Here is a 25,602-nt window from a genome sequence, read left to right on the forward strand (position 1 = left end):
AAATCCTGTGAATATGCATCTGTCAGAAAGAGCTATTTCCTCTAGCAAAATGTGAGGATGCATGACGCATTGACTGGCAATGTAACGATACATGGATCTGTATTGATATCAATGCAACGTAACTGATGTAAAATCCAAATACTGGTTCATATGGCGGTCTGCTGTCTTGGGTGCACATTTATTTTGAGATTTCCAAGGCTTCTTTGCTGTCAGATTTATTTTACTCTTTTTAAAAAGGAATATTTTAAGTTCGTTTAATTTCATGTTCATGATTTCATTATTGGCAGCACGGTGGTGCAGTGGTTAGCACTGTTGCCTCGAGGCAAGAAAGTTCGGCACAGTGCGAGTCCCAGCTTGGGCATGGGTTCTTTCTGTGTTGGGTTTGCATGTTGTCCCTGTTCCTGTGTGGGTTCTCTCTGGTACTCCAGCTTCCTCCCACAGTCCAAAGACATGCAATTGGGGACTAGGCTGATTGATACTCTACATTGACTGTAGGTGTGGCTGTGAGTGTGAATGGTTGTCTAAATGTGTTGGCCCTGTGATGGACTGGCGACTCGTCCAGGGTGAACCCCACCTTGAATAGGCTCCAGCCCCCCGGCGACCCTTAACAGGATAAGCGGTAGAAAATGGATGGATGGATGGATGGGTTTCATTGTCATGCTTTTTCAAAGCTCAGGTATAAATTGCACAACTACATAATAATATAAATGTAATTGTGTTAAATGGCGTATATCATCTCAGGCCTCTGAAGCAAACTGAGGCAGACTTTTTGTTATCATCAGCCAAGGTTTGGTTGTTCTAACTAGGGATCTCCACTCCTGGCAGAAAATGTACCCTTCAATGGCTGAGGTGCATGGGGTAAAATCTATTGACCCCATGAGACACCCACCACTTGTGACCTGTTGTCCTGTTTAAAAAAAATAAAATAAAATTCAGTGAATGTGTCCACTCTCCAAGCAAACGTCCTCCCCAGAAATCTTGTTTTCTACCTCTGAGTCAACGCCCCCTTTTTCTTGTTCAGTACAAAACCCAAATCATCCATTTGTGCCAGCGCTGTGCTCATATCACCACTTCCCTGTCGGAACGCCAGCAGTCGTCAGTCGTTGGCCAAGACCTTGCTGCATTTTACAATCACCCCAGCTCAGTGACAGACTGAAAAGGAGCGTTGTATTAGACTGTGTTCTGAAACCCAAATCTCACATTTCCTCTGTGAAAGATAAATGGGGCATAAAAACGAATAAAGAACCAATGTTGCCAATGTTACACTGCACAACTTTAAAACTATTAAATCAGAAAGTTTTTGTTTCTGGCACCAGGGTTTTACCATAAATACAGATGTACATTATTACTGTAACCATTGCAAATATAAGATCAACTTTGTAGGAGCAAGCTTGGTAGCATTAGCACTGACTGGTAACATCAGTATTCAACTATTTTTTGTGGCAACAAATTGATACTTGTGAATCCAGATGCTTTGTTGCATCAGGAAAAACAGCAACATGTAAATGAACCATGTTTCCATCTTTCAAAGCAGTGATCTGGTACAGTAACATTACTTTGATATGGCTGTGTGAGGCTTTCAATGGTCCAGACTTGGGCTGTTTGTCTTTGGTCATCTTGTTTTCTTTCAACAAGAAACAATTATTCCTAAACTTAAACAAAGTAAAGTTACATGTAGTTGCCTTAACTTTAAAGTCATAGAGGCAGATTAGAAAATACTTAGGTCTGTCTTGTGACGGCTTGAAAGGCAAACAATTATGTCATGCTAATGGGGCATGACTTTATTAAATTCTTCCAACCACAGAAAACTCATGAGAACGGAGCCTCAGCACTTGCAGGAACTAGGTAAGGGCTTGTACAAGTACAGTTAAAAGATTAAATGTTCCCTTTGAGCTGTAAAACAACAGTTTGGCTTTCACTGCCAAACTGCACTCCATGCAAATTCACAAACTTTACTGCGATACATTGGAGAGGCTGTGGGCTATGTAGTACCTTCATCTAGAACAACATAAGATGCTAATGTCCTAGTCAAACTGCAGCTAGTGTGTGCATTTGAGTGTGTGTGTGTGAGTGTGTGTGCGTGTGCGTGATGAGGTAACGTCCACGGCCCACCTGAGAGGTCAAACTGAGAGGAGGCGAGCCTGTAACAACAATAGGAGATTTAAAATAACACAAAAATATTAGGAGGTGCTGTTCAAATTTTCAAAGTTGTTTCTTTAAACTCTGGTTTAAATTTATTTTACTTGACTAGTGATGATATGTAATTAGGGGTAAATGAGTTTGTCATGTGGAAGAAAGGACCTGTTGAATGGTAAATGGACTCAATTTTATAATGCACTTTTCTACCTTCGCGGGACTCAAAGCTCTTTACAGTGTCATCTCATTCACCCATTCACACACTGATGGTGGAGGCTGCCATGCAAGGTGCCAACCTACTCATCAGTTCAGTATCTTGCTCAAGGACACTTTGACATGCTCATCGGGGTCGAGGATCGAACCAGCGACCCTTTGGTTGCTAGACGGCCACTCTACCCCTGAGCCATGGCGCCCAACGCCCGAGCGTAGATATGAATGAGGATAATATATTGGCACAAACCAACTGTCCAGTGGTGTTTCATTAATTTTCCCTTAGGAATGATTGTGAAGTGATCAAGTAGTATTGAAAACCTCCTCCTCTCTCACTTTTCCAGTGTCGGATTTAAGGGGGTTGTTAACGGCCATGTTCTAGTCCTCCATAACCAATGGTACAACACCCACACCCACTCCCCTTTGTGATTAGCCAGCTTTTGGGGTGAGAATGGAGCCAGGGATTGAATTTATCTCTCTAGCTCTCTTTTTTCATTCTTAACATAACTATTCCTGTCACTCGTAATGTGAACAACCAAGTGAGATTCTAGTGATGCCCTCCAGGAGAGACTGAAAATGTGTGCTGTCACCCCATTATTTTAAAGATGTCTTGTGGAGAAAACAACCAACCCATTGCTGTGGAACCTATTCACGCCTAATAGTAAGATTAAAGGATAATGACCATTGCATTTTAATCTGGTATGAGTGTGTTTTTGAGTTTTAGCCAATGATAAGTCTCCAAGAATCTCCACAAAAGCGTATTCAAGAGACTTCTCTGTACCTTTGATCTTATGACCTGTGTCATTTGGCCATAGTCCCTATTAAGTACTCCTAAAGGAAAAGTTGTGCTTTGTTAGGTCCAGAGTAAAAGCAATCAGTGTACCAAAATACTGGAACCTGGACACAAAAGGACACCAAAGCATGATGCACCAGCACGACCCTGCCTGAATAGCTTTCATGTTCTGCGACGGTCATAGACGTCACACAAAAATTAAAGTGAGAGCCCAAAGTCAAAGTCAGAAAATTGGACATCAAAGATGGATATTCGACAGGAAGGTTTTATGATACATGATATACATGACCCATGGCCCTTCAAATTCTGGTAATCTTGGTTGCAAGTGCCATTATCTAGTCACTCTGTCTTCTCTCCAGCAGTAGACATTGCTTGCAGATGGTTTGAGCAAATGAAGTCATCAAATTTGACAGTGGATTTCCTTGTGCATAGAACTCAGAATTTAGGAGAATAGGAGAGTGTGGGTTCATGAAATACTCAGGGCAAGACACGATTTAGGAGAATTTTGTGTTGTTCTCATTTCTCTTGTCATAAAGTTCTGGAAACAGGGACTTGGACAATATCAGTTTCTCGCAGATTCCCCATCTATAGTATGGATGGTGTTATCACAGAGCAAAGCGGCCAAGTTCAGTCTGGTTGAATTTCCCACTGTGCCCAGTACTGCACCTCTCATTGTGCAGCCCAGGCTTGCCCTTGCATCACTCAACACATACACAATGAATGGGAAAAGTGTGCGTCACCAGGTGAGCATGATGTGCTGGATCAGCCATGTCTAAACTACTGGCCTGTTTTGTTAATGGACCTCAGTGCTTGTCACAGATGGGTCATAACAAACACATGTGTTAGGTTAAGGTCGTTCATGTCCTTGGTACCAGAATCTGTGCGAGAGGCGGTGTTCACCCTGGATGGGTCGCCAGTCCATCGCAGGGCCAACACAAAGAGACAGACAACCATCCACACTCACAGCCATGCCTATGGTCAATTTAGAGTTCCAATTAGCCTAGTCCCCATTTGCATGGACTGTGGAGGAAGCCAGAGTACGTGGAGAGAACCCACGCAGGCGTTCTGGAGAGAACATGCAAACTCCACACAGAAAAAACCCTGTGCTCAAGCTGGGACTCAAACCTGGAACTTTCTTGCTGTGAAGCAATAGAGCTAACCACTGCACCACTGTGCCGCTGTTATTGCAAACCAATCAATGAATTAATCTTAGCAGCTACACAATTTTTTCCACAGCCAGTCTATTTTCAGCTGATATAGCAGGTGAAGAAAACATGCTCTGCCCTGCTGACACGATATGTCGGTGACAGCCCCCGGGTATTTGAAGGGTTGGGCAGAACCAATTTTGTAATCATATCATCTAATCTCCAGCCACAGATCATGGACACTTGGAAGAAGAGAGAAGCAGAGTGTGAATTGATAGAGGTGGGAAACAACTGGACTAATGGTGTGAGGTGGTTTTGATCACTATTGAATTCTCAAACAAAAGATATAGAGGAGTTCTTTTATTTGTTTTGTGACACATTGTCCTCAAAAGCATGATTCAGCAAGCATTCACTCAAAATGTAATGGCTGATATCTGGGAACAGAGAAACGTCACTAACTAGAAGTCAAGATGAGATCAGGAATAATCACTCTTGTCATTATAACTGTCTCTTGTGACGTCAAGGCTTACACATCCATGTGTACTTAATACCCACTCACTGTACTTGTTTTCATTTTTGCTCACACTGCTTTTTTGTGCAATCAGAGATTATTAGAAAAATACCAGTTTCAATTTTACCCCCAATTTAAGTGGTTTACATAAACTGGATAAACAGCTGTTCAGCTTGTTTGACTGCTCCAAATTAGACTTTGTTGTAGCCAGACCTTTGCATGCACAGATGTTAGTAATTAACTTTATCCAGTTAGAGTGCAATTTTATCACAACAATGTAAATTATAGACTAAACTACAAAAACAGAACCAAGATTAATGAACTAGCGTGAGGCTAATATTTAAAATTTTCTCCTTGATTTTGTTACAGCAACAACACTTTCCCACAGGGTTTTGGAGGCACGATTAGGTGTCATAAACTTATCAGCCAGTTTATCTCTGCCCAAATGTCTTATTTTCTGGAACTGCATGGCTGAGAACTGCTGACTCATTTCTGGCGATCAGAATTACAAACTGTGATGGTCCATGAGGACACTTGCAATCTGTCTCGTGGAGCGAGCTGTCACTGTCCGATGCTGCATAGAAACTAACATGATGATGACCAGTAAATTCATAGCTGGGATTTGTGTTGCGAGGCTAAATAATTTTTAAGTCATTAACAATCAGATACCCTGTCCTTATCCAGAAAAATCCCACTGACTTGACTGTTTAATATTGGCAGAGAACATCAGGTTCAGTCCAGAATATCAGATAGTTACCTGATAGTGATGTGGGTGGTACATTGGCTTCTCTGTCAGCTGCACGATGACTGCTTTTTGAAGTGCAGCCGCTAGTGCTTAACGTGATGAGAGTCTTATCCCTTTCACTTTCATCTCCACTCCCAGGGTCGGACCTGTCTGCAAACAGGGTCATGCGAATGTCTTTGATATTCAAATGGGCTTCATGACTGGTACATGCACTACATTTTCATTCCCAATCTTTTTCCTTCCTCATTTTCTAATGCCTTATTGCATCCAAGACGGCAGGGTCATTTAGGAGCAGGCAGGACTGCAGTGCACATACTCAATCAGAGCATAGCAATTTACAGACACATAAATGCTCATATACTACCTTTCCTAGCTGCAAAACTCTAGATGGGTGTACAATCGTGGGCAGACGCATCTGGATTATGTGAATTATTCAGCATACTGATTAAACATGTATGGTATGATATAAAGTGTGATGAAGTACATAATGGCATGCCCTTATCGGAACACCGTAACATCCTTTACATATTGTCGTCCTGTTACATTTCCTGTGGCTTTATATCCCCCCCAAATGTGTGACAAGGGGTGTACCAACTAATAGGAAAAAATCAGTAGTAGTACCCTTGCACAGAGGTCAGTATGTATAGTGTCAAAACTCATTTTTTATGGTAAAGAGTGGGGCAGGAATACAATAGCATTGTTGCACAGATGGTTTTCTCGTGTCCAAGTTGATGGGTTTTCTCTTAGATGCCTGAGGTAAGCCCTCTGGCCTTTGGCAACACTCTTCCTGTTTGAAATTTCCTTATCCCTGTGCCTCTGTTTTGGTGTGATTGGTACATTAGCCATAAATTACATCAGTACTGCAGCACGCAGTAAAACATAACATTGCATCTTCCTTGGATACATGCTAGCTGGAAAATCGTTTTGAGGGTTTTTGTTTTCCTCCTGAACAAACAACACAGAATGACACCATCAATTCTTCTCACATTACTCTTTGTCAGCATGGAAGTGGTAGTAGGTGTTGCTGGATGAAGTTTGTCTTATGTCATGTCAATTCAATAAATAGGTAGATTTAAGTATTTTGTCATCAACTAGTGCTGCTACTTTCAGAAAGTAATCTATCAAACCAGATAGTGCCCATCAGACAAAGATTCTTCTCCTGCATGACTGTAAGTCGTCTCACTGGCTATATCTGCACTAGTGACAACTAAACGATGTAACAGGCTCCTTGGGTAGTGACTCTGCCCGAGGGGCCCATCAGGTGTCTCTACTGTAGAGACGCCTGAGAAGCCTGTAAAATTATTTGTGAAGGTCTGTCTACTTTGGCTTGTTTGGTGCTTGGTTTTGTTTTCAACTGGGCTACCGAGGGACTAAATTCTCATTTTGTATCGAAACAACATTTTCCGAAAAAAATTTGAGCAAGAACGCAGAAATCTTGTGTCATATTAGATCAGTGCTTCCTAGTTTTATAGATTAATTGTGAACCAGCCTTGCTGCACTGAATGTTGAGTGCTCTGACAACTTGACATGCCATACATCCATCATATACCATCAGACAGCCTGCTCTCCATCGTAAATGAATGGATCCAACCACTTCACATTCATCACATTCACTGTCTCTTACCATTCACGAAAAGTCCAAAGACCAGGCATTAAACCTGTTGGTGCAACCAGCTCATGGATCATAATACACCATAGTTTGATCCTTTATGTCATTCCCTACTCCGCTACACCAAGCGTTTCTAATGATGTTCCCATTATTTGAGGGGTTGTGGGTTGTGTGACATCGCAAATACTCCCTAACTATCTCTGACTTTTATCTCAAGAATTCTTACTTTGATCTCTGGGATCTGACTTTAATCTCTTGGCCGTAGGTTGTGTGACATCACAAAACCTCCCTGGAAATCTTTGATGTCTGACTTTGATCTCAGTCATTCTGTCTGTCATATCTGTCTGATCCCTTTCATCTTTAATGCCTAACTGCTTTGACAGGTCAGTCATTTGCCAAACCTAAATTCACCATTGCACTTCTTTGGGGGCCCAGCAAGCTTATGCCAAAGTTTGACGTTGATCCCACAAACGGTTGTTGAGATAATTGAGTCAAAGCATTTACATTTATAATATATTTATGTATTTATTTATATCCTATTATTTAGAGGAAGCTTGCAATGGAGGCAATGGCCAGGATGAATTAACACCAGACTTATTAAACTGATTGAGAATAAGAGATATTGGTACTTTATAATTACCACTATAATATTAATCAAATTGAGCCACTAAAAATGTCAGAACGAATCTGAAGAAAGAAAACACAGAAATGAATGAACCAAATTCAGAACAGGAGCACACAGTCAGAGGAAAGTGAAAGAAATGTAAGAAGCGGAGGCTGGATTTATTTGTGGGGGAGGGTAACATAAATGCTCATAACACTGGCTTGTAGGATTTGTACAGTACAAAGTGTTGCGTAATGTGGAGCAGACGTGCTCCCTGGCTCCCAGTGATGCTTTCATACATGAAAACATACACAACCAATCTGCGTGAATCGCTTCTGCCCCATATCGTCACATTAAATTACATTTTCATCAGCGCTCGCACAGTTCCAGGGACTTCACATACATTTGAAAACAGAAGAGGAAAATCTTTATTTAAACGGGTTGAAGAGGACAGTGTAATCAGTTTTGCCACAAGGCCATAATTCACGGCGGAGTTCATTTGTCAGCTGGAGTATATTTAGCTCTTTGTTCATTTGTTTCTGGAGGAGACAAATTTGACTCTTTTCCTCTGTCTTCCTCTCCCACACACTCGCCCTTCCCCAACAGTGGGCGGTTACAGAGAGTGAAACACTGGTAGCTGAGGAGAAGGAAGCCAAGAAAAGAGGACCACAAATGTCCAAGAAAAACAGGATGGAGGCGAATGTTGAGTTATGATATCAAAACCAATTGCAGTATGCAGTTTTAACCATTTGCTTTCTTGTGCCCCCTAAAAAACAAATCGTGCTATCACTGATGTTATCATTTTGTGGTAATAAACTGTAAATGCTCTCTGCCTCTTCAATCCATCACAAACAATACTGAAAAAACAATCTTCTCAGCATTGCAGGTAACCTGCCATTTTACATAACTCTGCTTTGCCGGAGTGCAAATTTCTCCTCCATGGAGACAAAAGTTGCAGATATTTATAAAACCGGAGTCAGAAATCCTAAAATGGGATGCAGTTATGACACAGTAGCACGGAAGCTGACATCTGCAAAGACCATGGAATCGTTCCATGAGGGTCTGATTAGCCTGATCAGCAAATCCATGTGTAAGAGTAAGAAATCTCTGTATGTCTGTGACTCGCAACTGTCAACAACAGTTCAGGGGGTCCATTTATAGAACTGGGTCTGACTGCACTTTTGAAGACTTTTTAATAACCTCATCCATGAAAATAAATCTTCTGCTTGTTTTATTATTTATTTCCTTTATTTTTGTCTATCATTTTACTACAGTTACTTTATTTTCATTGAAGTAAGCCCCATTATTAACATAATGCGCAGACGCAATACAATATTTTTTTAAACTGATGGGCCAAAGGGATTAGAATAATAAAAGCTGAAATTTAAATTTTATTGGGATATTTATGATTACTATTATGATTATTGTTATTACTATTATTTACAATCCTTTTTTTGATATATTTGTATCAGTGCCTTTCATAACATTATAGTGTGTTCTGTGGCGCTGCGATACGGTGTGCTATGATGAGTCGGTTATTGCGTGGTCTACTGGGCGGTGTTATTTGTAGTGTGTTTTGTTGTGTAATAGTGTGTGTGTGTGTGTGTGTGTGTGTGTGTGTGTTTGGCCTGAGCACCAGCAGCAGAGGCAGTCGTTCCCACCACAGACCCTCCAGCCACTCGCTCCACTCTGCTCCTATGAGCTGCATTCCCTTTATCTATTTCTCTCTATTATTCTCTCCTTCCTTTGTCTTCCTTTGTCAGACAGCTTTTCTTTGTTTCTCTCCTCTCCTCTCTCTCTCTCTCTCTCTCTCCACCCCCAGGACGGGGCTGTGGGTTGATTAGAAAATGCGTGGCACAGAAAAGGCAATCCATCACCCTGCCAAAGCCTGGCACGTCTACGCATGCGCTCCCTGACACATACACCCAAACACACAACCACCCCACCACCACCACATTTCCCTCTTCTTTTCATTACCCTCTCCATGCCCTTCACACCCACTCCTCCTCTCCCTGTTCCTCCTCCTGACTCCTACTCCTCCTCTCTACATCCACCCATCTTTGTATGGCTGCCATATCTCTTTTGCTGATCTAGATTCTTCTCATGCTGACCATTTTCATCATTTACAGTGAGGAGGTGGGCATATTTGCAGTTATCTATTTATCGTTTCACATGATCCACCTGGACTGATAATCATCTCTGCTGTTCTCATGTTGTGATAACTTCTTGCCAAAGTATTTTGAACACCATTGGCAGAGCGCTGAAGAAAGTCAGAGGTGATTGTGGCTTAATAATGGATCTTCAGAGGAATAACTTCCACAATATGATGAATGATGTTGTAAAAAAGAAACAGTTTTACAGTCTACCTGCAGAGTTGACATTTGGGAGAGGCAATGTTGATGTTGACGTTCAGAGGCTTACAGAAGCTTGTTGCACTTTATAACAAAAAATTGCCCTGTTTTCGTGGTGTAACAAAGTAACTTTTCGTCAAAGAAATCATTTCTGCCTTGTTTTCTCTTAACATGATGAATTATATATATATAAAACTCCAATCTCCAGGCCAGCCACTGTGACATGTAGATGTCATGTAGCAGTAGCTAACACGCTGCCATTTGATACATTTATTTCCTACTCTCCTGAGCTGCAAAATTTATGAGCCATGCTGATTCTGCCATTCTTCCTACTTGTCTTGCATTTTCATCTTTAAAAATGAAACTAGACAGAGCAGTCACTGTCACTTTACCTTCTCGAAAAAACATTAAAAATACATTTGTATGGTTACATTTTCCTTCACCAGCCATCTGTATAACTTCCATAAATGTAAAATACATATTCCACCATAATTGCCACTTCCTTATGAAAAGAAATATGGGTTTTCCTCTTACTTTTTTCTCTGAACGGTATGTTGTTCAATGTGTGCTTGAGCAACGTTACCAAGTATTCCCCAAAATAAAAACATGTCTGTGGGCTCCCTTTTTAAAATCAGTTATTAAAGTTTGAAAGTCCTCAACTGTGCACCAAAGATACCGTTGCCCACTGAGAAGTAAATGTTGAAAAAGAAGAAAAAAGGTAACTGAATGTTTTGTTTGTTTTGTGCAATATCCAACAAGGGAGTCATATCTTAGTCAACTCCCTTCAATGCAAATTTGTCTTTTTAACAAAGAATCAGATATTCAAGCAGTGGTTCATCGTTTGTAGTGATGATTCAGCCTAGCAGCACTCCAGCTGTCAGTCACTGAAATCTGCCTGTGCAGAATGAAACATTTGCCTCTGGAAGTCTGAAATATCTACCTCAATTCTCATCTCTAAAGCTGGTATTCCTGGTGCTCTTGAACGTATTCAGAATTCTTTTTCATTCTCAATAGCGAGCACGATCAACAATACAGTCATTGCTTACTGCAGTAATTCTTTCACCCACTGGTATGGTGTCTTTTATCCTAAAATACAAGTGTTTTTTTCCCCCTCAAAAGACTCTTCTGGATTCCTTTCAATGACACCTTCATTCTTGCACAAAGAGGAGGCCCTTCCTGTTATTTCTCTCCACTTCTTTCCCTGATTCTCCTCCTTCTCCCCTCATTTCCTCTGATCATCCAGCCTCCCCTGAGTCTACTCAACCTCCACGTCTGCATTGCTGCCACTGCTCAATATCCAGCCAGGCCAATAGAGAGCCTGGATAATGAAATGGCTACCAGCTGCCTGAATCTGCCTACTGCCATCCATCAACTGATTATGAGGAGTATTCTCCTCATCGAGCATCATCGGATGGCTAAAATTCAGTCACATCCGATGATGATCACAAAGTTCAGGTAGTAAGGATTGTTTACTCAGTGCCAACACAGAGAAACCAAACAGGAAGGAAGGGAGCATCCAAACTTGGTGTTTTCAGGATTACGTTCACCTTCCCAGGGTGATTATCTAATCTGCTCACAGGAAGAATAGAGCTTATCAGGCTTTGTCATGCTTATGCTCCACTCGCTTTCCACCGTGTAGGTGGTCTCGCCCACTTTTGATTAATAATAGGCTTGAACCTGTGTGCAGAGACGGGGACTACGCTTTGCCTGACTTGTTTAAAAAACGAATGTCAAAATATTCACACAGTGATTCATACCGTATGTGCTAGAAATGATCCCACTCTTTTTAGCACAATATTCAGATTTCCTCTACACTCTCGCCAGTTAATTAAATGCTTGTCACGGGAGATTTAGTTGGTGTATCATTGGATTCTCTTATCAGGAAAATTGTTTGTTGAATCCAGTGTGTTTAAGGCCAAGCCTTTAGCTTGATTTGACAGGGCTGCAATCGAAAGCTTTAAATGCCATTGTAATAAAGCTGTAGCAGAATTGAAAGGCTTCCCTTAAAGAGTGCTCCACCTCCCTGCTTGGTGGCTGCTGCTCATAGAAAGGTTTCTTGCCTCCTGGGTTTCGTTAAGAATCTTGGGAGCGACAGTTTGTCAATTGATGGTTATCTGGCTGTTAACTATAAGATTCTATGAAGGCAACATGTTCTCTTTTTTCCAGGTCCACGTCCATCTTTCACGCACCAGTATAGTCACAAAGGTGCAATTCATCACCAACATGGGTAAAATGGCAGTGCTGCAGCATATGCATCATAAAGTATTAACAGGGTTTGAAGATGCTGGTATCAGTTCATCTGTCTTTGTGGCAAAAGCTGGATCACTCCAGCAATCCTGTTAAGATGAGCTGGTCGGTAAAGGCCCTGGGTCAGCAAACACAAAGCACTTCAGTGGCATAAGGAGGATCACAATTATCCAAATAGCCTGTGTCAAAAAGGCTGAGTGTGCCCGCCCACCCTGAGACTGAGCAACTACCTCAAACGTCCCATAAGTGCGACCGTCTTTTGCACCATAATATCAAGTCATTCAACGAGTTAACCTAGCAACGAAATTAAACTGTTAGCTGAAGTGTGGTGACCTCACACTACGGAATGCTCCTCAGTACTATGCTGATATGATTATTCCTCTCTTGTGTTCCAGTAAACCAACAGTCACTCTCTAGTTAAACAATATAGCATCAAAATTAGGTTTGTAGTCCAGTGGAGAGTAAACAGTAGTCAAGATCACTCATTAATACTTTTAAACATTTATCATCTATATTTTGGTATTTTGATTTTAATGTATTGTAGCATTTAAAGCTGAATTGTCCTTTTTTTTTAAATTAAAAAAAATTTAGCTAACTTTAGCAAAGTAGCCAGCTATCAAGATCAGGTGGATTACAACTTTGATAAGAATGTCTTCAGTGTAAGCAAAACCGTCATTTACAGTTAAAGTCTGTTAAGTATTGTATGGTGTACAAGTGTGCTGTTTGTTTGTTTTTTTAGATATATTCCATGTAAGAAAAAACAACATTTACAGTCCAAACCCAATATAATAAAATATATCTAATGTCTTAAGTATTGTATGGTGTACAAATGTGTCATTTGTTCCCTTGGATGAGGCTAACGTTAGCTCAGTAGCTAGCTCTCAGGTTCAGGGTTATTACAGTTTTTTTTTTAGATATATTCCATGTAAGAAAAAACAACATTTACAGTCCAAACCCAATATAATAAAATATATCTAATGTCTTAAGTATTGTATGGTGTACAAATGTGTCATTTGTTCCCTTGGATGAGGCTAACGTTAGCTCAGTAGCTAGCTCTCAGGGTAAGGGATAGTACAATTTTTTTTTTTTATAAATTATTCCATGTAAGGAAAAACAACATTTTATAGTCTAAATCCAATATAATATTGTATATCTAATGTCTAAATTATTGTTTGGTGTACAAGTTTGTTGTTTGTTTCTTTGGATGAAGTAGGGACACCATTTAACTGACAGATTTATTGGCAGAATTGCTACTTAATTTCTAAATATAGTTAATTTTATACAGACTGTGATTTTGGATGAAGTGCTTTCAGTTTTCTTCCAATGTTGCATTTTCTTTTAATGCTTTTATATTAATGCTCTGACTCTTTTCTCTATGTACCATCCCTTCCCCAGCAGCGAGCCCCAGTCGCGGCCAGTGGGCATGGTTTTGGAGGGTAGCTCAGAGGCACTGTGTCCCCCCCAATCTCTGGAGCTGCGCCCCTCCTGCCACAAGAGCCAGCCCTCACCTCCTTTGGGCTCAAGCTCCCAATCCCAAGACGGAGTCTTTTCTGAGGACAAAGAGCCCGTCAAGTACGGCGAGCTCATCGTCTTAGGGTGAGATACACGTGTTATGTATACTACTGTACATTATATGTTTTTCTATAGCATCTACCTTAGTGGGAATAGTGTTGCATGATTCAAGGTTTCCAGGCTACGCTTTTACCACTTTTTCTCCATGCCCCCCCCCCCCCCGCCCCGTGAATTTGAGTCACAATATATATTTTGCAAAATTGTTGTGTAAAATATCCATGAAGAATCAACTAGACCTGTCAGCTAGGGAGAATGATTCAATGTTTGAGAAAGAAAGCAGTGCAGTGATAACGTGTTTGGTTTGTCACTGAATAAAAACTGAACCTTTTGCTTGCAAAATAATTATTGTTTGCAACCACTGTGAATGCTCTTTTTTTTGTTCAAATGCATTTTATATCTTGCCAGTGAGCAAAGCCAAAGCTAAAAAAATATGAGCCGGAGATGTGGCAGGTTGTCACATATAAAAAGAAAAACAAAACAAAACAACTAGACAGATTCAAAATCTATTGAGTCAGTTTGACAACCTGAATTGTTCCTTTTGCAGTGGAGAGGTAAATCTGCATGAGATGTCTTCATTGAACCTTACCCTCTGTGACCAAAACCCCAACCCATCTGAGCACTGACAGACATGTTAGAGATTGTATACCATATATATATGAGAGAAGTAAATCCCTCCCACAGGCGTGGTATGGTGTTATTGCAGGTGCAGAGCCACAGGCGTATACTTCCACTCCTTGACCTATTGATCCAGGCACTGATGGATGATGTGATTTACTTGGTCCCCTGTCATGGCGATTGCAAAGAGAGAGGCGGATTACCTGCCACCCCCATTTACACCATCCATCCAATCATGGCTTCTCTGTGGGCTGTACAATGTGACTGCATGATGGTCATTCCTGGTATTGCGTAATGTGGGATAAACATGGGCAAAGTATAAATTACTGTTTGTTTTTTTTTAATTTTCAGTATAAATGGGACTTGAGTGTGTATTTCTGTCTCTTTTATCACTTGATTTATTTGACTTTGATTGTGATTCTGGAGGTACAGCAGGTTGTCTTGTAACTGCAGGGTTCTGTAAGCACCACAAACGGGATCCATAACCACTCCTGTTGCATTCACCATCAGAATAGGACTGTGTTAGCAAGTGGGCACCGAACATGGCAGCATCAGCCAACAGTGTGTGAGCGTGTATGTGTTATGAATTGCTTTGAGTGGGGGGCAGACTAGAAGAACATGATGCAAATGTAAGCCATCGTACTGAATCTGTGTCCAGTGTTGCTGGAGCATAGTACCATAAACCTGAAATATTGGGTTTGGTTCTTGCTATTTCTTACCAGCTCATGCAAAGTACAGCAATTATTCTCTTGTCTTTGTGGTTTACTTTAAATAAACTGAGAATGTGTGTATTTATCAAAAGAAATACATGTACTGTAATACTTGTTTTGTATTACTTCACAGGCACAATGGGTCGCTGGCCAATGGGGACAAGGGTCGCCGAAGAAGTCGCCTGGCACTCTATAAGAGACCAAAGGCCAACGGGGTCAAACCCGATGTTATCCACAATGTCTCAACACCTCTGGTGTCAAAGGTGAAAAATCACAAGACACACTTTTAAAATTGAATATAGAAATAAAACATTTACTGCGGAGATACCAGATGAGAAAGAGGATAAGAGAACGACTGAAGTGAAGCTTTGATACTGTCCTGTCAAGTCTCAGTGTTAAAATGTCATGATCGATTGTATCAAATGCTGAACTGTGTTCCAGTAATTCTACAAGAGAAACTTTACCATTGTCACCATTTACTTTTCAGTAAGTTTCTGTACTATGGTTGGGACCTGTGAACAGTTTTATGTGTTGTAAGATTCGATTTCCTACCTTCAACAATAGGCGCAATGGGATGGGATACAGTCTTTGGGTCATTGGGTTGGGAGATGTTTCTGGTGCTACGTATCCTTCCAGCTCATCAATGAGACTGAAAGTGAAAGACAATGTTTTCTGAGAGTTGTCTGGTGCCTCTGTGGTTTGGATGAAGGTTGCAGAGAGAACAGGCTTTTAATTAAAGCAGGCTTATACTGTGATATTCCCACACAACCTGTCCAAATCTTTTGGTTGGATGCCAATACTGACATATTAGGTATATTTAATAGTTCAGAGTTATAATCATAAGTGTTGGTGTTTTGATATTTCTTGACAACAGCATAAAAATATTAGTACAGCACCATGGAGGACTAGTAAAATCTCATAACTTTCATGAATCACAGTGCAAGACCTTGCCAATATGTGTTTTTATATCAGTGTATGATGGAAAACACAACTATATATATAGATACATAGCTTGTATGTAATATTGGTCAATCAATATATTGATCTAAATTCTAATTTCAGGTTTTCTGGGCGTATTGTGAATAATTGTTTTTAAAACCATGGATATCGCTACATCACTCAATAAGTCAGCTATTGACTTTACATTGATATCTGAGCTGGGGTTGTTCCTCTTGACTCCAGCAGGAAATGTCCTCTGTGTCAGTTTTCCTGGAGGCCAGACCTTCAGTTCTCCTTGGCCATGTGACCTGTATAACATCTTTTTTCATTGGCAGGCACTCAGCAACAAAAGCCAGCACAGCATCTCCTACACACTGTCACGGAGCCACTCTGTCATTGTGGAATACACTCATGACAGCAACACAGACATGTTTCAGGTCAGCCCCCTCACACGCCTGATGTGTTCCGTTTGATGGTTGTAAACCTGGTCCTCAGTTTGGAGCAAGTACAAGTACACACACATACTGTAGCGTAGAGAGTCAAAGTTGAGGTCAAAATAAGATAACAGACACATCAATGTATTTTAAAGGAGGGTGATGACTTTTTAAAATAGTGTTATTTTGGAACCAGAAATGTTCTTCTGTTTCATTTCCTCCTGTTAACTATGTCGTAACCGTCAAGATATTTTAACAACATTGTCATAATATTCTTGATAAATATTACACACTGACAAGCACACCTAGTGAATACGATAGTTCTACAAGTACTCAGATAAAATCATCCTCACAGAGGCTCGGTTAATTGATTTTCAATGACAAAAATGTCATAATAACAAAACATACAAAGAAGCTTTTCAAACAAGTTTCTAATTAATAATAATTGACAACATACTCAATTTAAATGCTCAAACACACATATTGAGGGATGTATGTAAGAGAACATATAAACATGGAGGGACTGGAGAGATGTATGTTACAGACCATCCATACAAACAAAACATGGACATGAATACTGTCATCATTCCTCTGCTCCATACTGTTTGGCAAGCTAATCATCCCTTATTTCACACCAGTTTGAGCGATTTGGGCAAATTTACACCCCTCAGAGTGCTTTAGACGTACGTTTGGCATTTGGTGTGTATCAGGCACTTCCTCTGTTTTGTTAGCTGTCCCAGTTACTGTAGTAAGTCAAAGATTAAAGCCTAAAATTAAAGTAAGAACGGAAGAGTGGCCAAAATCAAAGAGAATTCTGAGAGCTGAAGTTAGTGAGAGAAGACCTTCAAATGAGGAGGACTGCAGTTATATCACTTTGACAAACCTAACTAACAGAAAATGATCAGTACTGATAATGTGAACACGAGGAGGTAAAACTGCTGTACGTGTGAGTGCAGGTGGCTACAGCTGAGATTAACGATGGCTGCTGATGACCATCATTATCATCTTAGTTGTGTCTGACCTTGTTAGAATGACCTCATCCTCCTCCGACCTCGTGTCAGACAGCTTTTTTTCTGGACCAGACTGTATGAATATAACTCTTAGGAAGAGCCTTCAAGCATCATAGAACACCAGGCATAAATGACATGATGATGTGTAGAATTGAATATTTAGCCAAACTTCTCAGCCATGTAGAATTAGAATGCTGTGTCATGAAGGACAGGAGAAAGACTTATCACCCAAAGGAGGGAAGACAAAAGAAAGAGATTAAAAGGCAATCGAGAGGAGAATGTTGAATGTTCACTCATCATTAAGGGTCCAAATAAAGCTGCAGCCGAATCAGCAGGGCTCTGTTCTAATCTAGCCACGTCTGCTCTGTCGTCCACATCACTAATTACACCCCCCCCCCATGGTATACAGACAGTTCTGATATCTCTCTCTGATATTTGCCTCCCCCCTAATAAAATGGTGGTGAGACTAAGGTGTTTGTTCCTCTCAAAGTTATAAAAAATTCATTAAAAATGCAGTAGCCACTACTCTTTCGAGAAAGAGATAAGAACACACTGTCAGTAGCTCTCATTGGGGACTATTTTTCTCTAGGTAGGGCTGAACTAAGATGAGTCGCTATTGGTGCCTTATATTTATGATGCTGAGTCAATGTCAAGGATACTTTCAGGCCTTCACAGGCTCCAGACGTCATGATTGCTTGTGTGGTTTTGAACCTTATGTACTGTGTCATGGCTGACTTTGTTGTTGGGTATTGGGGATGGGCATCCCTTGTGACTCAGCACTGACTGCTCAACCCAGTTTAGGTTAGCCTGGCTCCATCTACCTAGCTCAGATTTCGCAGAGATTCAGTCTGGCAATGAAGGACAGTGACTAACAGGATTGGTTGTTTGATGCCGGTTCACTCATGGCAGCATCAGGAGAGTTGGATGAAGCAATGTATGTATCACAATATATATAACTGTTGAAACATTATCAAAAATAAAGATATTAAAGCCGGAACATTACAATTGCCTAAGACTACACTTTACTGCCAAAGTAGTTTTGGGCAAAGTTAAATTCACCAGCTTGGTGGTTGCAGGTGTCAGTGTTGACTGCTTCAGGGCTGCTCCAATAGATTAAATCTTAAACCGATACCAAGCATAGTAGGGTTCAGATTCAAAAGTCAGTCCCAATGGAGTGCGACCAGACCCTGTTCTACAATTCTACAATTCTACAATTCTACAATTCTACAGTTTCATTTAGCAGACGCTTTTGTCCAAAGCAACGTACAACACAAGCAAGAATTTAGACTTAATTAAGGAAAAGCCCATAGGAAGCGCAAAAGTGCTTCAGTTGTGATTTGGTCACAGGTACTGCCACCTAGTGGCAGAAGAAGTGTCGACCCCCCCTCCCTTTTTTTTTTTTCACCAAGTAAAATGATTTACAGGAGGTCTGGTTCTCTGGGCGAAGTTCAGTCATGGCTGAGGACAGTTACTGTTACCATTTCTGTTCAGTTTACTGTCACTCTGCCCTCCAGAAAAGACAATGAAGTGCTCCGTGTCAAAATATTTTCGTAGTTCAACAGGAAATTTCCACACCATGGGTTTCCTCAACCAAAACCAGTTGGTTTATTGTGTTTTTACAAATAAATCTTTGAAGTCATCTGTGAATTATTACAAAAGTCATCTTTGTGGGGAACAACACCTGAATTAGATTAATGAACACCACTCACTTTACCATGATTTTTGAGGCATAAATTGAATCATTAGCACAAAGCACTAATGTGTAGCTTCAATATTCACGTGCGATATTTGAAAATGGGTTTTGTTATGAAAAAAATATTGAAATACTTTCAGCTTGTATTATTTGCAGACTTTCTTTCGGGCGTTTAACCTAAAACCCACTGCAGGGTTTCCCCAGAAATGTTGTTGTATATCATTGTGGGCGGCATGGCTCAGGGGTGGAGTGGCCGTCTACAAACCGAAGGGTCGCTGGTTCGATCCTCGACCCCGGTGACCATGTTGAAGTGTCCTTGAGCAAAATACTGAACCCATAATTGCTCCTGATGAGCAGGTTGGTGCCTTGGATGGTAGCCTCCACCATCAGTGTGTGAGTGTGTGAATGACAACTCAGACCTGGTTGCCCAACATACGCACTTCATGCAACTAATGATTGTCACCAGTGTTCAAAAACGGTACTATGTCAAATCTATCCAAAGAAGTCTATCTATTTCTACAAACTGTATGCAATTTATGCAACACCAAAAATGCAAGTAATACCACAAACTACCCATAAAGCAACACACTCAACTTTTGAGTGATCTGATGGAAGGAGGCTCCACTTTTGTTGATTGGCTGATGTTCCTGCTGTACTGGTGATGAAGAAGGAAATATGTTCACTTGGATGGACTGACAGCAAACCGTGGGTGTATTTGCTGGAGGATTCACAACAAGACTTGGGTTGTACTGATGATTTAGTGTGTTGTGTCTCATTACAGGTTCCGATACTTGCTATACTACTGCTGTACTGTACGAGAGAATACATGACATGAATTTATATACTGTTTACTGTTTGTCTCGTCATGACGTCTTTCCTGGTTCCCTCAGATCGGCCGCTCCACAGAGAGCATGATCGACTTCGTGGTGACGGATACGGCAGGCAGCAGCAGTGGTCAGGGCGGGGGTTCGGCGGGGGAGGGAAGCGGAGGAGGCCAGTCGGCCCAGAGCACCATCTCCCGTTATGCCTGCCGCATCATGTGTGAGCGAAGCCCCCCCTACACAGCGCGAATCTACGCGGCCGGCTTTGACTCCTCCAAGAACATCTTCCTGGGGGTGAGTGTGTTCTCCCCCGTGGCTGCCTCTGGTTAAAAGGGACTGGCAACCATAGCAACCAGAGCGACAGCAGGGACATGCTTTTGCCAGTCATTGGTGACATCATGTGAGGATGGGTGTGAGCGCATGTGACCTATGTGTGTGTGCGTTTGTGCGCGCGCGTGTGTATGTACGTGTGTGTATGTGTGTGTATGTATGTGTACTTGCTACAAATTGTGGGCCTGAACATGTTTTTCACCAAGTGAGGACATTGAGTCCAGACTAGTCAAGACTTTAAAACGAAAGTAGGTTCCACTTAATCAAAGTTGCTAAATCAAGGTCTGACAGGACAAAGACCGCAAGAGCTGTTAATCTGTGTATGGCTGAAAAGTATGAGGAAAGTAGTTGAAATTCTTGATAAGGAAGCAAATTTTAGACCTGGATAGAACGCTTGTAGCTCTACTTGTGCGTATGCTACAGCTGCACCCTCCCACAAGCACAGGAGGACAGCACCTTCCCCATCATCATTATCACAGCTCCATTGTACTGCTCTATCTTGTTTGACTCCAGCAGTGGCCCTGGTGTCCCATCAAATTAATTAGCTGCTTTGTTTTGGACATTTATTCCCCCAGATGCATGCTAGTTGGTGCAGACAAATACTGGGAGAAATATAATACTGCTTTCAACGTCAAAATTGAATACTCCTCAGTATATTAGAAACACAAATACATTCAGCAACATGCCTGGGATATGCGCGAGACAGGATATACAGTAGGTGCGACAAAAATATAAACTCTATAAACTTTTGGTTTTGCTCCCATCAAGTAAAGGATCTAAGACACAGAATGTAAGAATGTAAGAATTAGTGAACAAGAAGTATCCTTCAAGCTGAGCCATGTGGCATATTAGCAGGTGGTCACAATAAGGGGGCACATACAAATATTAAGTTGTATCTTTTAAAATACCTTATTACATACTGAGGCTGCACGGTGGTGCAGTGGTCAGCACTGTGGCCTCACAGCAAGAAGGTTCCGGGTTTGAGTCCCAGCTCGGCACAGGATCTTTCTGTGTGAGTCTCCATGTTCTCCCTGTTCCTGCTGGGTTCTCTCTGGTACTCCAGCTTCCTCCACAGTCCAAAGACATCAATTTGGGGACTAGGCTGATTGATTCTCTAAATTGACTGTAGGTGTGAATGTGAGTGTGAATGGTTGTCTGTCTCTGTATGTTGGCCCTGTGATGGACTGGTGACCTGTCCAGGGTGAACCCCGCCTCTGGCCCGTAGATGCTGGGATAGGCTCCACCCCCCACGACCCTTAATAGGAATAAGCGGAAGACGATGGATGGATGGATTACATACTGAACTTTATAAGAAGTTTCTGATCTTTTAATTTGACATGTGAAAAAATGAGAGCAAAACAAAAATGCTGAATTTATCTCATTTTGTTGAGCATAAATAATGTTATCATAATGGATAGAAACAGGGCCAAGTCCACAAATATGAGACCCGTAATTTAATAAAGGATAATAAGCCTTTGATGGCCAGAACTGGTCATAATGGTTTTAGCACAATAACCGACTTCATCTTGACTCACTGTGTCTCCACGTGTTAACATGTCTCTACAAATACAAATACCTGTGTAAGTAAGTCAGTTACTTTATCTTTCCATAATTATGTGAAACCTCCCAACCCAGAGCAGAGGCTGCCAGAGTGGGGCGGACTAAAACGTGACACGTTGGTTCATAAAGCCATGCAAATCAATAATAGCTCTTTTCCGTAGACAGCACAACTTCATCGTATGCAGGATACATCAGGACCCCCAACAACTAGGCCAGCAGTCAGAGAGGATGTCAGCAGCCACACACACACCCACACACACACATAAACACAGACCATTGCATATTACATACATAATGTCTGTCCGTTGCTCTTATCATTTGTGAGTGTCACAACAAGGTATTTTTGTTGTCCAACAGGAAGTTAGCATGACAGGGATGAGTTTTTTTCCTAGACCAAAAGGAAGCTAGCATATTCATGTGTTCACCAATTGGAGTGTTGAACCGGGCATTCAAGAATGCTAACCTGCTTTGTAGGTTTCAAAACTCATTCCTGCTCTGCTCAATGCAAACAGTAGTGGGCTGCAGTAGACATTATGGACAAAAGTACAAACATGTGTCTATTTACAATAAACTATCCTTTAACCTATTCTGTTAAACTATTCATACCTTTTAAGTACATGCTTCCAATGCTGCATATTACTCTATCTTGGTCCTTAAAAAAGGAAACAGTCAACAAATATGCTGTGTCATTTCATGAGAGCTCATTTGTGTTCATGATACATCCTTTCTTTCTGGCAGCAATGAGTTTATTCTTAGGCGTGAGTGCATCTCAGTGAATTAGTCAGTACAGTAGTCATTCTGTGCTGAGCTAAATTTAGCAGCAGAGAAACGCAACGTTGGCTGTTTCTCTAGCCAGCTACCTCTGACATCCACCTCCACTAGCATCCCTCTGAGCCTTCCCATCATCATCATGCTCCCAACCTTTATGTCTAACTGCTCTCTCTCTCTCCCTCTCTCGCTGTGTGTTTGTGTGTGTGTGTCTGTGTCTGTGTGTGTGCCTGTGTGTGTGCGCGCACGCGTGCATGCATGTGTGTGTGTGGTTCTCTCAGGAGAGGGCTGCCAAATGGAGGACATCGGATGGCCTGATGGACGGACTGACTACTAACGGGGTGTTGGTGATGCACCCGGCAGGGGAGTTTGTGTCTGAGCCGGCTCCAGGTGTCTGGAGGGAAATCTCTGTTTGTGGCAATGTCTTCGCTCTGAGAGAAACCCGATCAGCCCAGCAGAGGGGGAAACTGGTAAGCTGGAGGCGATACGGCCAATTTTTAAAAAAGTTTGTGACCTTGTGAAAGTACATAAGCATGATGCTTTTGTCAGGTCACAAGACATGGTGTTGCTTGGCAAAGGGTCACACAAATGTTGTTTTCATCCTGTAAAAAAAACAAAAATGAGAATATTGTTGATGAGAAGCCAGTTAGGGATTTATTTTATGCAACTGAGAGCAACAGAAAAAGATTGATGAGAATTCACAGTCGCTTCTGTATGAAACTCTCCACTTCTGATCCTGCGTCTGCTGTTCTCCACATCCAAACAAACAAGATTCCTTACATTAGTTCTATCATATTAAAACTAGTATCAGGCAACTATAAGGTTCATTTATTTGATTTGGATTTGAAATATTTTTATAGTCCTTTTATTTATTTTTTTAAAACCCATCATAGTTTAGATGGTTAAGATTCAACTGAACTGAAGTTTTCCAGCCAACTGCCTTCAGATTGTACTCGTCTTTGTCCTCTCTTTGTGTAACAAACTTCTCGTGTAGTTATTTTAGTATTCCATTCATTTTTAAACTCTTCATACGTCGTTTTGAATAATAGATGTTGGCTGTCAGTACCACAGCTAAGAGCGCCATCATGTGGTGGGATACGAGCATCAAACTCTCTTTACAGACCATTATAATGCCCAATAAGAATCAGCTTTGTGTTTCTGTTTTCCAATTTAGGTGGAAAATGAATCCAACACCCTCCAGGATGGTTCCCTGATTGATCTGTGTGGTGCCACCCTGCTGTGGCGGACCCCTGCTGGATTGCGTCACACCCCCACCCTCAAACAGCTGGAATCCCTTCGCCAGGAGCTGAACGCTGCCCGACCCCAGTGTCCTGTAGGCTTCAACACCCTGGCCTTCCCTAGTCTGGCCCAGCGTGAGATTGTTGACAAGAAGCAACCCTGGGTCTACGTCAACTGTGGCCACGTACATGGTTACCATAACTGGGGCTACCGCAAGGACAAGGGTCCCGCTGGCCCAGGGGGCACAGCACCAGCCTGCACCGGTGAGAGGGAGTGCCCCATGTGCCGGCGAGTGGGCCCCTATGTGCCACTGTGGTTGGGATGTGAGGGAGGATTGTACCTGGACGCAGGACCACCCACTCACGCTTTCTGCCCCTGCGGCCATGTATGCTCAGAAAAGACAGTGGTGGGGTGGAGCCAGATCCCATTGCCCCACGGCACTCACGCCTTCCACGCTGCCTGCCCCTTCTGTGGTACCTGGTTGACAGGGGAGCAGGGCTACATCAAACTCATCTTCCAGGGCCCCGTCGACTGAAGCCCAGACCGGGGGACCCTTCTGAGGATAGTGGTGAGGACCAGGTGGAAAGACTGAACACTTTCGTGTGTGAGAAGATGAAGCACTGATGATGAGTACAGGAAAAGACTGTTGACATGATGAACAGGAAGTGACATGCAATAGTAGACGCCAAGGCTTCAAATGTACTAAGAGGTGTCATGGAGAAGTTGTAAATAAATTGTGTTGAAATGAACACATGATTAATGAGTTTTTGTATTCTTCTCAAGATGGAATCTATGACAATTAGTCTACCATTATTAGTAGTTTTTGTCAGTAATAATAGTATTAAGAAAGAACCAAACAGTTTTTCAGTCACAAAAGGCAAGATTTTCAATAGAAGTGTCCTCAGCTAAATGTGGAAAACATAAAGCAGAGACAGGAATAAATAAACACCACAAGAGGCTGATTCCAGCTACAACAAGATCAGAAAATCGTACAGAAGTGTTAAAATTCCAAATGGTTTTTAAATGCATTTGTGGCGTCGTATGAATAAGTGTCAAAAAGGCATGCAGTTGGTCAAAAAAAGAAAAGATGAAGTCATGACAGGGAGGGAAGAAGTCCACCAGGAAGAACAGGACCTCCAATTTACAGTAAGTACACATCATAGTCAGGGGTGAAAGTGGCTTAAAAGTCTTGCCGGAACTGTACGCGTGCCCTTTGCCGCCAACGAAGTTTTATGGTTTTTAATCGGATTTGGGTGATTTATATTCCAGTTTTCGGTGTCTGTTCCCCGCACAACTGCAACCCCCATAGCCCCACCCTTCCCGCTCCACCCCTGGAAACGCTTTGAAAACTGCTTTTTACAGTAACTGCCCACTACAGTGCAAACAGCAGGGAACAGGCAGACATGAACAAACAGATCGTCAAAGTCACTCAATGATTTATTCAACAAAATATCAGTTCACACTTTACAGTGAGTGACACAACAAGAAACATGGAAAATTTCAAGAACAATCACTAATTTGATTTTGCCCTCTGTTTTGTTTTCTTTCTCTTTTTTCGTT

The 25,602-nt window shown here is 41.6% G+C and overlaps 1 protein-coding gene across 10 annotated transcripts in view; it reads left to right on the forward strand.

Moving 5' to 3' along the window:
• The window catches only part of peli3 (pellino E3 ubiquitin protein ligase family member 3), a 28,528-nt gene extending 3,746 nt beyond the window's left edge, over nt 1–24,782 (forward strand). For 2 of the 10 annotated variants that reach the window (XM_086196616.1, XM_086196621.1), the window contains exons 2-7: nt 13,747–13,947; nt 15,382–15,511; nt 16,523–16,624; nt 20,215–20,439; nt 23,085–23,273; nt 23,978–24,782. In XM_086196616.1, the coding sequence (XP_086052742.1) occupies nt 13,747–13,947; nt 15,382–15,511; nt 16,523–16,624; nt 20,215–20,439; nt 23,085–23,273; nt 23,978–24,577 (1,447 nt within the window). In that variant the 3' untranslated portion in view covers nt 24,578–24,782. The other 8 variants (XM_086196619.1, XM_086196620.1, XM_086196626.1 and 5 more) reach the window with 8 other exon arrangements.
• The last annotated feature ends 820 nt before the right edge of the window (nt 24,783–25,602 follow it).

This window comes from Aulostomus chinensis, chromosome 24, assembly GCF_037954235.1.
Source record: "Aulostomus chinensis isolate RoL2024-O1b breed Wild chromosome 24, RoL_Achi_v1.0, whole genome shotgun sequence".
In the NCBI taxonomy this organism is placed as follows: domain Eukaryota; kingdom Metazoa; phylum Chordata; class Actinopteri; order Syngnathiformes; family Aulostomidae; genus Aulostomus; species Aulostomus chinensis.